Genomic DNA, 21,546 nt, shown 5'->3' with positions numbered 1-21,546 from the left:
TGCCTTTCGCACATTTCAAGCTGCACAAGGCATACTTTTTTACAGAGGTACCGAGGACATGGCTGACAGGTAAGACTGTAGAAGGCTACTGGAGACTATTAAAGTCTATTAGAGGTTATTGAAAGGGTTATTGGGGACAAAAATCAGTACAGGCTGGTTAGATAAGTGATTCACGTCCTCGCTGTGGAGAATACACATCGCTGTCACAGTTACGTAAAATAAAAAAAAGTCTTCTTCCGAGTTGTACTGTTTATTCACATTATTAAAATAGATTTCGCTCATTCCAACTATTTGGAAATTTAGTTAAAAGCTCTGTTTTATTGCTGTAACGTTACTTACTAAAAATATGGAAGTTAAACTGGGTCCTCGCTCGTAATTGCAGTTTATGAGGGCAGGATTTTTCAGGCTGGATTTTTAGCCCAATGTAAGCTCTAGCTGGAAGAACAGCAGCTCTAGATTACTGTTGTTCTTAATAAAATAATATATTATTAGTTATATATTAACAGTAAATATGACCTATTTTAAGCAGTAAGCTAACTCCGAAAAATAGGCTGTGAGGCGGCTGATGTTGGGATACATTCCTGCGGTATTGGCATATAAATATAAAAATTCTGGTGTCCTATAACTATTTACACATAACTTATATCTCTCCTGAAAAGCTTTTATTTTGGTCAGTAACACTCTTTTGTTTATTTACTATCAGTGTAAATTACCAGTGTTTGCTTAGGCGTGGATGTAATTAGAGGAATCTGTACACAGGTTTGTCTGGCACCTGTGTGGCATTAATGTGGCATTTGGCCCCGCCCAATATCGGTATCGGCGATCGGCCGATCGAGATGAAATACGATCGGAATCAGCCCCAAAAACACTGATCGGTCCATCTCTAATGTCAAGTAAATCAAGAACCATTATAGCACCTTTGTTTATAAGAGTCAAAGGCCCAATCCCATTTCACCTCTTGGCCCTACCACTTAGCCCTACCCCTCTGTTTTGCGCATGCAAGGGGGGGGGGGGTGGAGTTGGGGGGAAGTTTTAGGGCTACACAACCCTTCAAACCGCGACCAAAGAAATCCACAAATGTCAGTATTTTCCTTGTTAAAAATTATGATAACCACTCTATTACCATAGTTTAATGTGTAGTTTTTCAGCAAATAAAATGACTCGTAGTTCATCTCAGTAGCCAGCTAGCTACTTAACTTTCATATTCCACCTTAAATTGTGCAATAGGAGACAGAGGCCTTGGCATTTAAGGTGGAATGGAAAAATAAAAGCTAATTTCAGCTTCCCATAAGTGGTGCCTTAAAGTTAATCTGCTATATATCTGTAAAGTGTCCTTGAAGGGTTCTCCCAAATCATAGGAAAAGTTTTTTTACTAAAAAGGATTTATTTTTAAAATGGAGTTACACTCAAAAACAAGGGGTAGGGGTACAAAAGAAAAATTGGATTGTGCCAAAGTGTGTATTGATTTAAAACTTTAATGTGACTTTCTTCTCTTGTCTTGTCTCCCACAGTTTATGGGCACAATGTGAAGACCAGTAATGACTTCGTGGGCCGCATAGTGATTGGTCAGTTTTCTTCGGGCCCTGCAGAGACCACACACTGGCGAAGGCTACTGCGCTCCCAGCGGACCCCCGTGGAGCAGTGGCACAGCCTACGGTCTCGAGCCGAGTGCGACCGGGTCTCTCCGGCATCCCTCGAAGTCACATGATTATGACCTGGACATCTGGTTGGTGGAGGCAGAACAGTGACAGGACTGTGCGTTGAAAGTTGAGAAGCTTTTGGGGTTTTGACAAACTTTTTAAGGAGAAAGTGGTGAGAGTTTATAAGTATGTCATTTTCGAACTCTGAAGACCTCAACGTTTGGAGGACCAACATGTACTGTAGGTAGAGTTTCTTACTATCAAACCATAGATCCAGATCTGTGGACTCGGGTTGTTCTGACCTCGTTACCCCTTTTTCCACAGCAGCTACAACAGGGGAGATTTAGTCTACTGGAAACAGAAGGCCTGGTGGTGTTTTTCCACCATCCCTACCGAGCAGGAACTCGCCGTCCACATTTTCTCTTTATCACATTGATACTATCTTACAGGACAGCTCAATAACCTCATCATCGCCCGCCTGCCAGACGCTCAGCTGGACTCAGCTGGACACCGGAGCAGCCAGAGCTCCCTCCTCCTGCTGGCATGGGGTGCAGTGTTGTTTTCACCACATCGCTTCAACACGGTTGCTGATAATCAGTTTGGACGTAGTTCAAAGTTAATCCGAAAGCAATCTACATTTCGTATTTGATTTTTTTTTTACAGTCTCACACCAAAGCTTCTGTTTTCATGACTTTACTGTGTTAATGCTGCCCTTCGTCTGTGTGTGTGTGTGTATATGAGTGTGTTTTTGTGTCCGCCAAATCAACGTCTAATGTTCACACTGTATGTTTGCACTTCTAATAGCAATCGCATTCTGCGTGCCCACGTTTGAATGTGTTGGTGTTTGTTGCTGTTGTGCAGAGGTGACTATTTTTGCAGGGTTTAGAGAAAACACAGTGCCATTCAAAGAGAAAGGAGCAAATAAAGCCAACTTTCTCTAGTTTACTCCTTAAAAAACCCTTAGACCCTTCATTTAAGCCCACCTATACTTTGTTAACACTTTGTATTAACATCAGTTTTATAAGGCCTGGAGTAAAGCCTTATGGAACTTCACCAGATTTGGTAAACCTGAATGACTGTAGAAAACATGAACACTGCAGTGTTTCCCAAAATGGAAAGCTCATCTGCTTGCTGGTTGCAGTAGAATGTGCAGCTCTACACATCTCTATATGTTTTATTGACATATTAATAACCTTATCAAGATTTTGTTCTCTAAATCTTAATGAGGTTATTAATTAATCACAACAACATATCAGCATGGCCATTTTTGCATTCTTAGTAAAGGCAGTGAGTATTTGAGTTAGGTAAAGTGATCCAGACTAGTGCTGGCTAATACGGCTAACATGCTATATGTGAACTGGTTCACAGATGTTCACTATTGCAGCAGCAACCATTATGACCAATAACTGTATATAAACATGGACTGTGTCTGTCAAAATGTCTCTCAAAATTTTAAAAGTCACTACATATCTTATGTGACTGCTGGATGCTTGCAGACAGTGTATAGTGTACCTCCGCCTATCTCCATATGTTTCAAAGACAAAACAGCATATTTTATAACCTATTTTTTCCATTAAACTGCCTTCCATATCTTCAGTATCTAATCCAAACTATATTAATATTGCCATGTTTTGTATTTTTCCCAAGAAATAAAATCCTGCTATTTAATGAGAAGGTGGAGTTACACTTAGGAACAAAGTGACTTACAGCCTTGCCAGGAAGAGAACAGTCATCTGCAGGCTCTGCATCATAGTATATCTGTTAATTACGTGGAGTAACATGTCCATGTGGGATCTAAAGGGGTTAAACATTCATCCATCTGGGTTGTACAGCGCACATGGGGCCTAGTTTGAGTTTTGATTAAGATGGGATAAGGTACAAATACAAACAAACCCAATCAGAGCCCATGCTCACCTAAAACCCACCTAACCTACATTTAACTCATATGAGCCCCACATGAGAATATTGACTGGGTGACAGACACTTTTTGGCCTTTATTTCTGTAGAAAGAAAGTGAATGGGACTAGTACCCAACCCACTCATTAGGACACCCCCTATCACTAGAGATGCCCCAACACCAGGAGGGTAAAGACTAGCACATGCCTCCTCTGATACATGTGAATTTAGCCACCACCTCTTTTCCAACTGCTGCTGAGGAGCATTGCCGAGTAGCATCACAGCACATTCGCAGAAAAACGCAGCGACTCGGTTCCGATACACCAGCTCACAGATGCCTTGTGCTGAGTGACATCGCCCTTTAAAGAGATGTAGGGATTTGATGAGAAGGTGGGGTTACTCTTAGGAATGAAGTGATTGACAGTCTTTCTGTTTATTACATGGAGTAGTTGAATTACACAAACTGCACTTTTACTGTAGCAATGAAATAAAACACTAAATGAACTCTAAGATAAATGAAGGAAGTCTGAGACACACTTAGTCCCAATCCCATTTCACCCCTTGGCCCTACCCCTTGTTTTTGGATGTAACCCTTCCCCTTGGAACAGAGTTAAAGGGGAAGGAGTGAAATCCTCCACCCTAAGAATTGGGACAACCCTTCAAGCATTGGCTACATCATCAGGAGCGCTAAAGTTTAGTAACTTAGCCCTTTTTAAGGCATTGTATGTCTACAGAAAGGGGGGAGATGGTTCAGAAATTAATTATTATTGTCCATTTCTTAATTTTTCTGTTATAGGGAGCTAAAATGAGCTTTGATAAGCTTTTACTTTACTTTATTTTTCTGTTCCGCCTTAAATGCTGCAGCCCCTGCCGGTTGTTGCACTATTTAAGGTGGAGCGGGAAAGTTAGCTAGCTAGCTACCTTCAGAGACAAATTAATAGCGATCTTTTAATGCTTGTTATGAAACAAATTGGCCATAAAACATTGAAACTGCTTATTAAACTATGGTAATATAGTTCTAATCATCACTTTTAACAAAGAAAATGTTTACATTTATGGGTTTCTTACCAGTGATTCACATACCCCTTTGTTTTAAGTGTGCATCTGAAAAATCTCTCAATGAAGGGCTAACAAGCCCTATCCCTTCCCCCTACCCTCCAACCTAATGAGAATCGGGGGACCCCTACCTCTCGTAAGGGGTAAGGGGTAGGGCCAAGGGGTGAAATGGGTTTGGGTCTTAGTCTTGGAGAAGTAGCTTGGTCTACCGAATGAGTCAAAGCGTTTTGTCCACAGGTTCCATGTTGGCCCCACATATGATATGGCATCAGTGAAGGGACCAAAGGGAGGCTTTTTTCAAAAAAGAGCCTGTGCCCATCTAAAACCCACCTAGCCCATGTTTAACCCATGTGAGCCCCACATGAGAATGTTGGCTGGGTGGTCTCTACTGAGCTCTTGTTGCAAATTTGACATGTTTTTGGCTTCATTTCTATAGAAGAGAAAAGAATGGAAGCACTTTGTCCTTGTTTTCTTCAGTCATTGTGCTAAACCAAATGGTCACCAAATAATTCACTATAGTTTCTGAATTTAGCTCAATGGCAGAAATAAATAAATCTAGGGGTTCAAGGGGTTTAACGCTCACCTTTCAACGTTGACCAACAGTCCAGAGTCCATGTGTGGTCCAAATGTTGCTGTGATGTATTTTTTGTGCTACCTCCTCTTCGTCTGTATGTGCAGTATGTCTGTCTGTTTGTTGGTCTGTCTAGTTAGTAGATGGATCTAGATTGGTCTTGTTGGAGGATTGATAGTGTAGTGTAGAACTCAAAGTGCAATCAGAAGCATTGCTGTATCCTGTCTCCTTACGCTTCATGTGCCTAGTCGTGAACTGTTCCAGGTATAGAGGCACTTTGTATGTATATATGTATGTATGTTATGTTAGTGTACGACTTTGAACGTGAAAATGATTCTATATATATATATATATATATATATATATATATATATATATATATATATATATATATATATATATATATAACTACAACGAAGAATATAAAAGATGTGCCAGTGAAGATGCTTATTTATTTAGATAAACCCAAAAGCGTTTGCATATAGACATATAAATATATTTATCTCTACAAATGCCTAAATGTATATATTTATTATTTAAACTGTATACGCTTAAATGACATGACATGACTTGAACAAATACAGTATGTGTTGATGGAGAGAAAAAAAAATGAGGAAATAGAAAGAAAGAAAGAAATAAACAGAGGGACGGTGAACTGACCTGACCTCACTGAAATGTTTCTGCCTGTGCAAAGAAAATGTTTACGAGGGTCTGTGAGGGTCATCCATTGCTGCACAGTGTGTAATGCTGCTTTTTGTACATATGTGTGTGTGTGTGTGGGGGGGGTAAAGTTTAGAGTAAACTGAGGAGGAAGGTTCGCACCTGGCATCCAGGTGGATGCTAGCTGGGAGTTATAAATGCCCTCCACTGTTTTCTTTTCTTTTTTTTTTTTAAACCTGGCCAAACCAGACGTCTTGTAACTGATGAGCTGTTATCCCTTTAAACGCCCGTTCAAAAGAACTGAGAATTGTGATGTGTGATTACTGCTCTGCACTGAATGCCTTTCTTAACTGGCTTTTGAAGAAAATGCTCTTCTGAGGTTTTAATGAAATCCATTCAGGTCTTCTGACTGCATGAACTTTGAGTGTGGTGTTCAGAGATGTAAAGGTTCAGATGTAGTGGTCAGGACCCACAGGACCACCAAAGACCAGGTACCGTATTTGGGTGGTGGATAACTCTACTACTGTGTGTGTTTTATTGGTAGACTACTAGCGAATCAGACACAGCAGTGCTGCTGGAGTTTTTAAACAATGTGTTCATTTACTGTCCACTCTTCTACTATTTTTGGCACTATTTTTGGCCAGTGCGCCTTATAATCCGGTATGTCTTTTTGTATGAATTTTACCAGTCAGGTTGTAAGGAGCAATAAAGCCACTCTGCTGAGGTGCAGCTTTATACAATACTTTAGGTCTCACTGAGTTGTATATGCATGCAAACTGAAAGAGTGTTCCTGGCCTCGCCCACTTTGGCTTGGGACCGCCCACAGGCCGAGCTAAAGCCACGCAGCACCGCTGGCTCTTCAGATAGGAGCTAACAGCACAAGTTCGTTCCATTTGTTTAAATAACAGATCAGTATTATTATACTTTGCCCAGTAACTCAGAGCTGAGGAACAAGTGGTTGACATTTGCACATTACCAGCAGCGTACAATGCTTCCATAGTCGATGTTGCCATCATTTCACCATAGTGACTTCTCTAACTATGGTGCCGACAGCAGTGGTTTTGCTTCAAGGTTGATATTAAAACCTGGATCTGTATTGTCACTGCATAAGACTCTCTTGAAATGTCTTGGTGGAAGAAATTTAGTTTTCCATTATCTGAGGCCTTCAGCTGGGATGGCAGGAAAACCATTAAACCATATGCTTTTATTTCCACTTACAAAAAAACAGTACTTTACGTAGCAAACAGGCAGCATTCCAAGAAATGACATTTCCTGAAATGGAGATGATTGCGTGTTTTGTCAACACGAGCTCTGACGCCAGGGAAGGAGCCGATGTTCTCGTATCTGGGTCATGTCGTTTTCAAATTACTTCTAAGCCGCAGTACATGTTTTGCAACCATAATATGATGTGGACCCCGGAATGCACTAATTGAATCTCTGAAATGATAATGATTCAGTGCTTGTTTGTGTGCTAATGTTCCCTCTGAGGGTCAGGAGACCTGGCCATTAGTCATTTAATTGCTCCGCTCAGCTCAGCTCACCTCGGTTCTGCTCAGCGGAGGAAGAACAGCTTAACCCCTCTGTGAGGCATCTCAGCTCAGGGTCTGGGTCAGGAGTTCTGAGAGCCTGACGCACTGTACACTGTTTCCATACAACATGCTACTGAGGAATGCCCTCCTGAGGAGATGATTAAGGGTTCCCAGCTGAGGAACCTTAGACAACCTTCATGCCACCTTCTCCCACCATTCTACCTAAATTTTACGCAGCTTCATTCACAGGCTGGATGATTCCCGGGTGGATGAGCCTACGTCCTGCTTGGATTAGGGTTGGAAACATAGGTAAGCTGAAGTTAACAAGCTTCATCTGTTGTGGTGTCTTTTAGAATGTTGTAGATTGTGTTGTCTGCTAGATATCTACAGTAGCTAGGCTAAGCTATGACCTGTTTTTTTTCCCCAAGAATTTCCTCAGTTGCAGGAAAATGAACAACTTTGCCCCCTTAAAGATTTCTTTTGTTTTTGCGTTTTTGTCATACTTACATTTTTTAGATTTTCATCTTTAATATAACCTGAGTACACATTTTAAGTATTTCATTTATTAAGAAAAAAACTATCCAAACCAATCTAGCCCTTTGTGAAAAAGTGTTTGTCCCCCATTAATTAACTGTAATTAATCACCTTGTTTGGAAAGCTGAGTTCAATTTCAATACTAAGCACAACCAGGCCTGATTACTGTCAGATCTGTAGAATAAAAAAAAAACACTTAAATAGAACCTGTCTGACAACATGAAGCAGCTAAAAGATCTCAAAAATCAACATGATTCCCCAATCCCACTCAAAAACAGTTGAGAAAACAAAGTCATTTACCATCTAAAAGTATAGAAAGGTTACAAAGTCATTTCTAAGGCTTTGGGACTCCAGAGAACCATAGCGAGAGCTATTATTCACTAATGGAAAAAACATGGAACACTGGTGAACCTTCCCAGGAATAGCCGGCCAACAGAAATTACTCCAAAAGGGCATGGACAACTCATCCAGGAGGTCACAAAACAGCCAAGAACAACATTTAAAGAAAAAACTACAGGTCTCACTTGCATCAGTTAGCCAGTGTTAACGATTCAATAAGAAGATTGGGACTGGGTGAAAATGGTCTCCATGGGAGAATTCCAAGACAAAAAACATCGCTGACCAAAAATAACACAACAGGCTATTTCTAATTTGCCAAGAAAACATCTTGATGATCTCAAGGACTTTGGTTTATTTCATGTTACACCCAACACACACCCATGATTAATTAAGAGAATTATCACATGCCTTTTGTGCATTTCGAGCTATTCAAGACACAATGACACACCCTAAATAAAGCTGCGTGAACCACAATTGAACAGTGTGCTCTAGATCGTTAAAACAGGGCTCATACTCTAGAACACTGTTTCCAGAAGGTCTATTCTAAAAGCCTATATCAGAAAGCCTATTCCAGAAGGTCTGTTCTAGTAGACCTATTCCAAAAAGCATGTTCTAGGAGGCCTATTTTAGTAGACCTATTTCAGAAGGCCTGTTTAAAAAAAATATTCATGAAGATGTATTTCTAAATACCTATTCCAGAAAACTTAATTATTTAGGCCTAGAAGGCATATTTTAGAAGACCTATATCAGTAGGTATATTCTACAAGACCTAAATCAGATGACCAATTCCAGAGAGCCTATTCTAGAAGATCTATTTCAGAAGGCTTATTCTAGAAGCCTATATCAGAAAACCTATTTCAGAAGGCATATTTTAGAAGACCTATATCAGTAGGTCTATTCTAGAAGACCTAAATCAGATGACCAATTCCAGGGGCCTTTTCTAGAAGACCTATTTCAGACTGCTTATTCTAGAAACCTATATGAGAAAACCTATTTCAGAAGGCATATTTTAGAAGACCTATATCAGTAGGTCTATTCTACAAGACCTAAATCAGATGACCAATTCCAGAGAACCTTTTCTAGAAGACCTATTTCAGAAGGCTTATTCTAGAAGCCTATATCAGAAAGCCTATTTCAGAAGGCTTATTCTAGAAGCCTATATCAGAAAGCCTATTTCAGAAAGCTTATTCTAGAAGCCTATATCAGAAAGCCTATTTCAGAAGGCTTATTCTAGAAGCCTATATCAGAAAGCCTATTTCAGAAGGCTTATTCTAGAAGCCTATATCAGAAAACCTATTTCAGAAGGCATATTTTAGAAGACCTACACCAGTAGGTCTATTCTACAAGACCTAAATCAGATGACTAATTCCAGAGAGCCTCTTCTAGAAGACCCATTTCAGAAGGCTTATTCTAGAAGCCTATATCAGAAAACCTATTTCAGAAGGCATATTTTAGAAGACCTATATCAGTAAGTCTATTCTACAAGACCTAAATCAGTTGACTAATTCCAGAGAGCCTTTTCTAGAAGACCTATTTCAGAAGGCTTATTCTAAAAGCCTATATAAGAAAACCTATTTTAGAAGGCATATTGTAGAAGACCTATATCAGTAGGTCTATTCTAGAAGACCTAAATCAGATGACCAATTCCAGAGAGCCTTTTCTAGAAGACCTATTTCAGAAGGCTTATTCTAAAAGCCTATATCAGAAAACCTATTTCAGAAGGCGTATTTTAGAAGACCTATATCAGTAGGTCTATTCTACAAGACCTAAATCAGATGACCAATTCCAGAGAGCCTTTTCTAGAAGACCTATTTCAGAAGGCTTATTCTAGAAGCCTATATCAGAAAGCCTATTCCAAAAGCGCTATTCTAGATCTATTGTAGAATGTGAATTTCATAAGGTCTGTTCTAAAAGACCTTAGACCTATTTTATTCAATCGATTTCAGGAGGCCTATAATAGATGACAAATTCCAGAGAGCCTTTTCTAGAAGACCTATTTTAGAAGGCTTCATCCCACTGTTGTATGTATTGAAGATTCAGATTGATTTTCTGTTCATGCATTATTCACTCTGTTTGCCTGGGGGTTTTGGGGACAGTGTGTTTGTGCTACAAGCGGCTGCAGAAACTCTTCAGACTCTAATTGGCAGAGTCTATGTGCTGAAGAGAATCCTCCCAAGGTCAGTCAGCAGGTTGAGGTTAAGCTTCATGGTGTCTTTTGAAGCACAGCCACAAAACGTAAACCTTAAATCCCTTTGTACTTCGACAGCACCACCTTCCAGGTCAGTACCTTCCAGGGATCAATGGGAATGGAGAGACACTGCTCACGGAACGATAAACCTAGGGGAGGTAACCCAGGGGAGTGCTGTGAGTCGTGACTCGCTTGGAGGAAACATGCTGCTAGTCTATTGACCCAGACATGGGAGCATTTGGTGATGAATGGTAGAAAAGGGACTGAATTACAGTTAAAGTGGCAGTCTTTGTGTTTAATGGTACCAGTGTACTGAGATGACCATCCCTGCTAAGCCTAATATATTCATTCTAAAAACTGGGGTGTCGGGTTGCTTTTCGCAGGAGTTTTTTCTGGCATCTTTACGTACTTACGTACAGCCTCTAAAAGAGGATCCGGCTCAGTTTTACTGAATGCGAGCGGCTGGTGGAGCATTGGAGACTTCAGAAGGGGAAACTCAGAGCTCAGTAGCTCATTCACGCATAGTAAAAACAAAGAAACGAAGGAGTGAAGTTTCTGACTATCACGCTCTCTCTCTGACTGACCATAACCTGGAACCGGATTCATCCGCTCTGAATGGGGACCGCATCACACCCGCTCAGTTTAAAAGGATTCTTCCACATGCACTGTGCAGTTACCCATTCTCACCAGAGAGGACCCTAAATTATGAACATAATCTTTAAGAATGTATTGCAGTTACTTTTTAAACACATTTAGAGATGTTTTGCTATGACGGTGAGTTTTGTGTTTACATGCATTTCATAATCTGATTACTGCCCATCATCTGATCTGTCCAGTATGAGACAGCGTAAGAGCAATAACAACAAATTTAACAAACCTGCTCCCCATTCACACCTGACACCTTGTAACACTAACAATAAATGTGTGCTGAGTTACTGAGATAAAATCCAGCTCTTTTCTGAAATCCTAAACTGATATATACAGATGTTATTCCAAATCTAAGAAAATTAGAGTATGTTGCTTACATACTTGAATAATTAGATTAGTGCAGTTATCCACTTAAGAAAAAAAAATCTGTGGTAATGCTATATTGCAATATCAATAAGAAACTCAAATGTTTTTCTGCTCTTAGCTTGGCTGCACTCATTTTTCCCAGGCTGTATAGTAGTTTGGTTTGGGCATTTACTGTGGATCTCTACCTCATGCTACCTCACTCTACCTCGCTCTGCCTCCAGCCTAGTTACTAGTTAGTAGTGTTCAGTGTGAAGAGCTCCCTCTGTAGTTGCACATGGGTAATGCAGTTCCCTGGACAGTAAACACAGTTACTCCAGCAAAAGCAGCTTAAACTCTGTTGTAATACCTACTTTTGATTCCAGAAAAAAACTGTGAATATTCAGGTGGCCCAATACTTTTGTCTATAAAGTATAGCTATATTTTCAGATTATCAAACAAATTTTAATATCAGTCAAAGATAACCTGAGTAAATAGAAAAAGCAAAGCTTTTCAAATGATTTCGTTTACTATGGAAAAAAGTTTATTGTGATTAATTACATTTTTTGGAAAGCTAAGTTCAATGTCACTAGGCACAACCAGGCAATCACTTAAATAGAACCTGTCTGACAACATGAAGCAACATAGTATGCCCCAATCTAAAGAACAAATGATAAAACAAGGTCACTGACTGATCTCTCTATCTGATCTATAGTTTACATAGATAAAACATAAAACACTGGTGAACCTTCCCCCGCCTTGGGCCTACCAAAATGACTCCAAAAGGGCATGGACAATTTATCCAGGAGGTCAGAAAATAATGCAGAAAAACATCTAAAGAACTGCAGGCTAAACCTGCCTCTGTTAAGTACCAACAACTCTGCAAAGATGTGAAAGACTCATTGCCAGTTATCACAAAGATTGATTTAGTTGTTGGTAGCACAACCAAGTTATTAGGTTTAGGGGGCAAACACTTTTTCAGTAAGGGCTAGATTGATTTGGATATATTTTTATTTCTCTTGGTAAATTAAATTGTCCTTTAAAACTGCTTTTTATATTTACTCAGGTTATCTTCACAGCCCATTAACCCAAAATATTCCTTTAAAGATGTGTTAAAGAAACATCAACGTGTTGAGATTTGAGGCAGAATGAACAGGTCAGACCACAATTATTGAATTATTTTATATGTAAAGGATCCACAACAATTATATTTAACTTTAATGCAAGCAAATCATGTTCCTAGTGTTGGAGCAGCCAACTGGTGAGGGTGGGGACTTCCGAAGACCTTCAGCTTGAGAAAACGCACACAGTCTCCACATCCAAATGCCCAGCGGCCAGCCGAGCAACTCTCCCGGTCTTTTTTTTTTTTTAATGAGAACAGACTGCTGTAATCCTTCACAACATTCAAAACAGCCCTAACATCAGTATGAGTGATGATCCAGCAGCTCCAGGAGAAAGAAACGATGCTGTGTTTCTGAAAGCGAGCTTGCAGAGAGGGTGTGCAGTGGTGTGTCACTGGTCTAAATGAGGCCCAGATGGACGGGGGACCTTGGTGGAGTGCGGTGAGAGGAGGAGAAGGGGCAGCTGGAGGAGCTCAGTGTCCGCAGGGACAGAGATGAGAGGAGACCCAGTTTGCCATGCCGTGACCGGGAGGTGACAGGACATCACGCAGAGATGCACACAAAACAAGCAAACATCAGGCGGGAGGCTAGTTATCCAGCGTGGGGATCTTGCAGACAAAAGGGAAGGCCTTGCCACAGCTGTTGTCATTCCAGGATCTTAGTGCTGTCAGAGGGAGAGGGAGAAAGGAATGAGAAGACTTTGACCAGATTTTGCTTGATCATATAAAGAGAAAGAAAGAAAGAAAGAAAGAGAGAGTGATAGAGAGATGTCTGACTCACCGCTGTTCTGTCTGTACCAGATCTCCACACAGTCCTCCTCCTCAGGGATGCGATGGATGCCATCATCAGGCTGGTTCCCGTCCCAGTAGCTGTACTCATACGGTGACCCATCCGTCCACTCCAGAGTTCCCTCCTGCAAAAGTGTTCAGTAGATTACATTCTTTAAAAACTGTAACATGTTTATTTATTTTTATTTATCTTATAATTATAATAACAGTATTTTATAGTATATTTTAGGTAGGCATAGTTGTCTTACTCAATATAAAAATAAAGGAGCCACTTCAAAAAAGGACAACCAAAGAGATTTGTTGTAGACATACAGGGGTTGGACAATGAAACTAAAACACTTGGTTTTAGACCACAATAATTTATTGTCCCGACGGACAGTTCTGGTGGAAACAGGAGAGTTGAGGTGCACATTGATTTCTGCCGTGATTTGGGCAGCCGTGGTTTTATGTTTTTTGGATACAATCCTGGTTAGCACCTGAACATGCCTTTCAGACAGCTTCCTCTTAACTGCGTCCACAGTTAATCCTGTTGGGTGTGGTTCGTCCTTGAAACCTCCCACACTAAAATGACATGTGTTTCAGTTTTTATTGTCCAACCCCTGTAAATCAAGTGGTATAGTAACTGATACAGAAAGACATCCCACCTTTCCTGCACGTCACGGGATTCTCCTGCATGTTAATAGCAGATCCTCCACATCATACATCAGTTTTATTTCATGCTCACTTGCACACTTTTTCAGAGAGATTACACAAGGCCAGCTAGGTATGCTAGCTAAAGTGTTACATCAAAAAATCCAGATTCATCTCTTCTTGTGCTTAATAGATCTGGCAATGATCTCTGAGGGAAAATTTAAGTCCTGACTGTATTTTAGTCACAACATATTAGAAAAATTGGATGGAAGACTGCTGGATAAATACACTCATTGACCAAAAAATCTGCAGTATGTGCCCCGGATTGCTGCAAAACTAGATATGCAGTTATGTCTTTCAGAATGAGCCATTTAAGGGCTCTGACACTTTTATGCAAATGAGCTGTTGCTGTCCACGCCATGCTGAGCATTTACCTCATGTTAGTGAGGAAAAACACAAACAATCTAGTTCATGCTACTCTCGCGCTTGGTGCTGAAGGCACACTTGTTTTTCTACTCTTAGCTCTACCTGCAATCTCTAGGCTCTGGACAATACCCAGAATGCACCTTACTCTCACATCACTCCCTCACATAATCATCTGACACTGCAAATGGCACTTCCAGAAAGCAAATCACCTGAATATTGATTTCACCTGTGCACCTCGGTATAAATACACCTTCACTCCACACACACCTTGTTGTATCTGGTTCACCCACATACAAAGCATTATTCCTTATCTGTTATTGTCTCTCGCTAAACTCAAAAAGTGAGTTTTGCATAATATGGCCCCTTTAATAATCTGAGTTCAAGCAAGACCTGAAAGTGTGTGCCTGGTTGATAGAATATTCCATTTCTTCCATTCTTTCGCTGTTCCACAGCTCAGTGCTGGGATTTATATCCCTCTAGCCCAGGCATGGCATTAGTCACGATGCCATTAGATTCATGTTTATCTGCTCCAGAGAGTCCTATTCTTCTGGCAGCACTTCTCTACTGGGACTACACAAGCTGTATACTGTGTGTGCATTTGCACATCTGTGTCAGCAATGGGTGCATCTTAAGTAGATGAATGTTAAATCAGCTACCATAGGTTTTATAGGCTGAAAAGAGTATAATTTTAATATATTGTACCATTTTATATAGTAATCTGTAAACTGATTACACAGAATCATACTCTGAGTACAGGACCTCTACAACATAGATGTTAACATTTTCTTTTGATCTACAGTCTGGATGTACAGGATTAGCATCGGCGTACCATATAAACAGACCACAGAACTAGCAAACGTCCTGCATGAGCCTCAAAATCATGAAAACTTTCACAGTTCACAGACCTTAACTGAGCATTCTGTTTACCTGAGTATCCCAGAACCCTCAGTGAGGAAAAGCTCCAGGTCCTGTAGTCAGATCAGAGGCCTGGTTAAAGCCAGAGGCTATAAATTAGCCATGCTAGCCTGCGCCAATCCCCCCGAAGGCTGCAACAAGAACCTAGTAGGTTTGTTTTCCACCCGCAGCCGTAACTGATTAAACGTAGCTAGAACCCATATATCTGTTTCATGAGGCTTCCACTGAGAGCTTTTACAGGCTACACTCTGCCTTTTACTGGAGTCCTAAGCTATCTGTTACATTTGTGCCAATGGGAACCCATTGCTGCAGTTTATGGAGGACTGTAAGATGTTTATTATCTTTATTCACATCAGAACTTCTCTATTTTTTCTTATCTTATCATTGTAATTACAGCATCTTATAGTATATTTTAGGTAGGCGTAGATTAAACAAAGCTAGCTAGGTATGCTAGTTAAAGTGTTACACAGAGAGCATCGAGTTTGGTCTCTTCTTGTGCTCAATAGATCAAAAGATGAACTCTGAGGATGGCAGTCAGTAGACTGTCTTTTAGTCACAACAACATATTAGGAAAGTGGATGGAAGGCTGCTGGATAAATACACTAACTGACTAAAAATTTACAGATTGTCCCCGGATTGCTGCAGAACTAGACATGCAGTTATTCATGAGGTAGTGTTCCTCTTGGTGAGAGATTGTTGACTGGTAAACATTAATTTATGATGCCCTCAAAGACCTTTTGCCCAATTAAGACAGAACTGTGAGAATGTGCAGAGGTGTCATAAACAAGAAACCTCTATTTTGACTTCAGTGACAAACCCAGGTTCTGTTTGGAATTTGATTAGAGTGTGGAGTCTTTGTACAGAGCTTCAATCCTGATAATCTAGTAGTGCAGGGGACGGCAATTAAGTTCAGCCGTGGGCCAGATATTTTCCAAACCATTATGTGTTATTTTGTTAAATAAAGTGTGATGGGATGGAGTGCTATAGACTAGTAGCTCTCCAGCCCAGAGGGTTTGTTGAACCCAACTGCAGAAAAGTTGATCTCAAAGCAGGTAAACCCAAGAAAAAAGAAAAAAGAAATATATAAACACACCGCTCCTCATGCAGGCTCAAACTCGCGTTGTTAGGGTCGCAATCCAATACACTACTGCCGCTCCGGCTAGTGAAATGGAAAACAGCTGGGTAAAAACGCCCTTATAAGGAGATAGGGAGAAAAACGAGAACGGGTAGAAACTAAAGTCACACCGAGCGCAACAGAGAGGACAGACAGGGGAGGAATTTAAACAAAAGCTCACCAGAGAAGCATTTAATTAATTGTTTTTTTTTCATTATCGTTCATTATAGTTCAAACAACCTCACGGACCAGAGTATGCATGTGGGCCTATTGCCGACCCCTGTAGTAGTGATTCAAGGGACATTAACAGCTAAGAGTGATTTTTGTCAATGAGTGTTGGCAATAAGGGTGATGGCCTAATTATTTCCATTATTTTTTGCAGGAAGAAATGCCTGTCCAGAGAAATATTTACATCATCATACTCATCCACAGTTACAGAATTAACATACAGTACTATAAACATCCTTACCTGTCTCCTGTCATGCAGGCCAATCCAAATATCCGTTGGAATTCCCGGGACTCGGCTGTTCACCAAATCATAAACAAATACATTCTCCTCCCAGCTGTGTCAAAACACAAGACCATTTAAATCAGAGTTTTTAAAGAACATGTCAGCAAAAAAAATCTATTTAGTTAAACGGAAAAAAATGTAAAAATGTCCGTAGTGTTTTTTTGTTTGTTTTCTGTGGGTCTTGAGGGATGGAGGTTCGAGCCAAGAAGTACTGGAAACTCTAAAAGCTCTTGATGCAGATCTGGCTTTGACTATTGCCATCAAGTATGAAGGAACTTTCAAACACTACTGATTACTGACCACGCTATGGCTTTCCTGCTCTCCAAGCTACTAATTGCATCTTTCTATACGTCACACGGAATGATTTGTAGAATGTTGTCAGTTTCCAGGTGTTATGCCCAATTTTGCCTCTTTGTCCAAATTTGATTCCCCTTCCCAGACATGTGTGTCGCACAATAGAATAAGCAGAGCTAGGGCTGGGTATTGAAATTCGATACCAAAAAGGTATCTGCGTACCAAAAGGTCTTTTGAAAAAATGCGCCAAACGCGGAGAAATCTACAGTTAATCTACAGTTACAGTAGATACGGAAGTAGCAAGCGTAAAGGTTTGTGTCAATACTGATGCATGACACATAGGCATGTGCAATTGAGTAAGACTTTTGCACAAATGTGTTTTTTTCTTCTTCTATATTGTTTAAAAGCTAACGATAGCCTTACTCAGTTCCTCTTACCTGTGGATGGAGGTGAGTTTGGCTGATTTGTGGCCATTGGAGAACTCAGCACAGTACAGGTCAGCTTCAGCCCATGTGCGGTTTAAGGGGAAGAATCGGTAGCAGTGGCCCTCAAACTCGGTCCAGAAGAGCGGACAGGCCACTGGCTGGCTGGGGTCCGGCAGCTGCAGGGGCAGAGCTGAGAAATACAGATACAGAAAATGTTACTGCAATATAACTTCCATTAAATTTATATTAGACTGTTATTACTGAGATGAGATGCAACTTCAGCCAGTTCTAGAACACTTACAGACTGTACATGTAAAATATATTCATACTGGATCCAAAATCACTCCACAACTATTTCTGTCAAACTACAAAACTACACATACTGCACATTCATACTGGATTACATCACACCACATTAATTACTGACAGACTGTAAACACTAAACACTGCAGATTCTTACAGGATTACATCACTTAACAGTTATTATGATCAAACTATTAAAACTACATACAGCAAATTCATCCTGGATTAAAAATCGCTATACAGATTTTACTGTCAGACTGTAAAAACTATATACTGAAGATTCATACTGGATTAAAAATCACTACACAGTTTTTACTGTCAGACTGTAAAAACTATATAATGAAGATTCATACTGGATTAAAAATCACTACACAGTTTTTACTGTCAGACTGTAAAAACTATATACTGAAGATTCATACTGGATTAAAAAATCACTACACAGTTTTTACTGTCAGGCTGTAAAAACTATATACTGAAGATTCTTACTGGATTACAAAATTACTACCCAACTAATACTTAAACACTGTAAAAACACACACACACACCAGATTCACACCAGATTTAAAATCACTGCAAAATAAATTATTCCACAATGATTACTGTAAGTGTAACATGGAGGAGGCAGGATGTAAGCGCAAGTCAGGTTTATTCTCCATATTTATAAAATAAACTAATAAAAACCCTAAGGAATAACTATAAAGAAAAAGGTTACTGAAACAAACACTATACACCAGAAGATAAACTAAAAGACTGAAACAAACAGGCCAAAATAACAAAGAAACTAACTACATAAAGCAAACCTGGAAAACTGAAGACAAAAAACACAACAGGTCTGAGGCTAAACAAAACATTAAAACACGATCTGGAAAGATTAACAGGACACGGTCAAACAAAAAGCACGACAGAGAACAATGGATCACATGGGGTATTTATACACAGGCACACACTAGGGACACCTGTGGAAGTAATGAGGGGGCGGAGTTACAAATGAGACACAAGGTGACAACACTAATGGCTTGGGCAGGGCTAGGGCGGGGCTAGGGCGGAGACAGAACAATAACAAAACAATGCCATGTGCTCAAAAAAGCACATGGCTGGAAACACAAGACAGGAAAACAGGGCAGGAGCACAGAAAACCAAAAGAGGGAAAAACACAGGACAGACACGGGCTAATATGTGACAGTAAGACTGTAAAAAAACACACACCCACACACTGCTAATTCTTACTGGATTAAATCCCTCCACAAATATTATTGTTAGACTGTAAAATATATACACTGCAGATTTATAGTGGATTAAAATCACTACACAACTTTTCTTGTGAGACTGTAATATCAACAACGCTTCAGGTTCATACTGTTTTAAATCACTTCTACACTGAAGATTCATACTGGAATAAAATCACTACACAACTATCACTATTAGACTAAAAACAACACACTAAAGATTCACACTGGATCCAACATCACTACAAAACAGTATATTACTGTTAGACTGTATAATATATACACTGCATATTCATACTGGATTAAAAATCACTACACAACAATTACTGTCAGAATGTAAAAACTCAATCAAACAGATTGTAATTAATATCCAATGGAAAAATGATTTTTGCTTTGTTTTTTTAAGAGTAATGGACTAAAAATTAAATTATAAAATTCTATTTCACATTTGGTAATGATTATGCTGAACTAATGTATTTTATGCATGAGAAATCAATGTATATCATTCAGTCAAACACATTCAACACACTTTTTTCAGTGTATTGGTTTAATTATCATGTAATATTCCTTCTTTCTCCAGCTTTGGAAGCTACAGCAGTGCATAGTTTTCTTCTAGATCACCTGATCCAGCTGATAAGATTCCCTTCATGTGTTGTGTTGGCGTTTACAGCAGGGAAATTACACTGAATCCTGAAATTTACGTTCAGCTACACAAATACAGTTTACTGTAAGCACTGAGTTCCTTACATTGTAGTTCTGTTTTAAATACAGTCACATGGTTTGGGGGGGGATTTGATTTTGTTAACTGCTGCCATTGTGCTCAAGTCTTTTGACTGAAACTAATCTGCAGCAGTTCTGGGGGTCTGAATATTTCTGAGAAACTATAAATTCTGCATATTTGCATTATTACTGGATCATAAAGTCAGGCACTTTTAATTATAGATTTTATGAAGTAAATGCTGAACCTTTAATTTTTTATTCACACTCTTAATAAAAACAAAAAGGTGCCACAAAGGGTTTTTTAATTCATGACATAGTAGATCCATTTTTTATTTCATAAAGAGAAACATTTGTCTATAAGAGACTGTTTGCCCTAAAGAACCCTTTTAATTTTTTTAATTAAAGGTGGGAAATATGGCACCAAAACAACATCACAATCTTTCCTGGTATTTTTGTGATAAAGATATTTTTGGGGCATATGACAAAATAATAATTTAGTAATTTCAAAATACACTACTGTTAAAAAACATGTTAAAAACTGTATATTTATTTGTATATAGCCTAACAGTTTAAAACTTTCAGTAGAAACAATAATTCTATTTTTTGTAAACAACATTAACTTACAAAGATTCTGATTTTGTATAACTTAATAATATTGTAACAAATTAAATGATGGAACATAAAAATAATGAAACAAAAATTCACTAAAGCATAGAATATTTTGTCCGTATTTCCATAATGAAATCTGAGTGATGATGTTTAGTATTCAAAAACAATCTGTGCACTATTGAACACAAGTCAAAACTGATGCTGACTTTTGTGTAATTACAGAGCAAGATGGATTGCTTGTTTTTTTGCACCAGGAGTGGCATAAAGTTATGCAAAAGCAGTGTGTAAGGATGGTGGAGGAGAAGATGCCAAGATGCATGGAATCTATGATGTGTAATTACATAACAACATATGTACATTACATAACCTGTACATCTGTAATTAGTCTCTAACAATTCATACTTTATTAGTAATGACACTCTTGTTTCAGTTTCTACAGACACTTATTACATAGTGGGACCCATTTGTGTTATAAAAGTAATAAGTATGAACTACTTATGGAGTTTCTCTGTAGTAAATAAGCCCAGTAAACATTCTACAGCATAAATGGTAATTAATTAAGAAGAGTCAACTGTGTGATTCTTGAAGTGTAAGTGAAGTAAGAGTTCTAAAATCTGAGAAAGAAAAATCTTATTCATACAGCCTGATGAAGTGTGCGGTTTGTGTGTGAAGTGTGTGTGTTGGTGGCAGGCTGCACTCACCTTGAGTGATTTTGATGTTGGTTGAAGGAAGAGCCCACGCTGGGAGGCTGCTAAACAACAAGGCCAAGCACAGATCCCAACAGAGCATTTTCAGACAGGGCGCGAGAGCAGGAGAGTGAGCGGGAGAGCGCGAGAGTGGAGGCTGGGTGTGTTTAATGTTTAGTCTCTGAGACTGTGTGCTGCAGTAGTTTGTGTGGAGTGTTGGACAGATTGAGGGTGGGTGAGTCTCCTAAAACCCCGTCCCTCTGCCAGACTCTTCCCACCCGCACATGTCCAGAACTCTGACCAGAGAGAGAGAGAGAAAGAGAGAGCGAGAGAGAGAGAGAAGGATTAAAGTTTTCAAAAATGTGTAAAATGTAT

At 39.4% G+C, this 21,546-nt stretch overlaps 2 protein-coding genes across 2 annotated transcripts in view; one reads left to right on the top strand and one right to left on the bottom strand.

Moving 5' to 3' along the window:
* syt17 (synaptotagmin XVII) overlaps nucleotides 1-5,518 on the top strand; it is a 51,790-nt gene extending 46,272 nt beyond the window's left edge. Inside the window, exon 8 of the mRNA XM_007251035.3 lies at nucleotides 1,512-5,518. Coding sequence (XP_007251097.2) covers nucleotides 1,512-1,708 — 197 coding nt within the window. The 3' untranslated portion in view covers nucleotides 1,709-5,518. The remainder of the gene's footprint in view (nucleotides 1-1,511) is intronic.
* Nucleotides 5,519-12,570: 7,052 nt separating this feature from the next.
* On the bottom strand, nucleotides 12,571-21,464 carry clec19a (C-type lectin domain containing 19A). The gene is made up of 5 exons (XM_007251034.4): nucleotides 21,187-21,464; nucleotides 17,640-17,817; nucleotides 16,867-16,960; nucleotides 13,305-13,437; nucleotides 12,571-13,188 (listed from the first exon to the last, which is right to left on the bottom strand). The coding sequence occupies exons 1-5, from the start codon at nucleotides 21,272-21,274 to the stop codon at nucleotides 13,112-13,114; spliced, it is 570 nt and encodes a 189-aa protein (XP_007251096.1). The 5' UTR covers nucleotides 21,275-21,464; the 3' UTR covers nucleotides 12,571-13,111.
* Nucleotides 21,465-21,546: the final 82 nt, after the last annotated feature.

The sequence above is a fragment of the Astyanax mexicanus genome, chromosome 19 (genome assembly GCF_023375975.1).
Source record: "Astyanax mexicanus isolate ESR-SI-001 chromosome 19, AstMex3_surface, whole genome shotgun sequence".
In the NCBI taxonomy this organism is placed as follows: domain Eukaryota; kingdom Metazoa; phylum Chordata; class Actinopteri; order Characiformes; family Acestrorhamphidae; genus Astyanax; species Astyanax mexicanus.
Note: the sequence above shows the minus strand (reverse complement) of the source record. Positions and strands in the feature narration are given on the sequence as shown.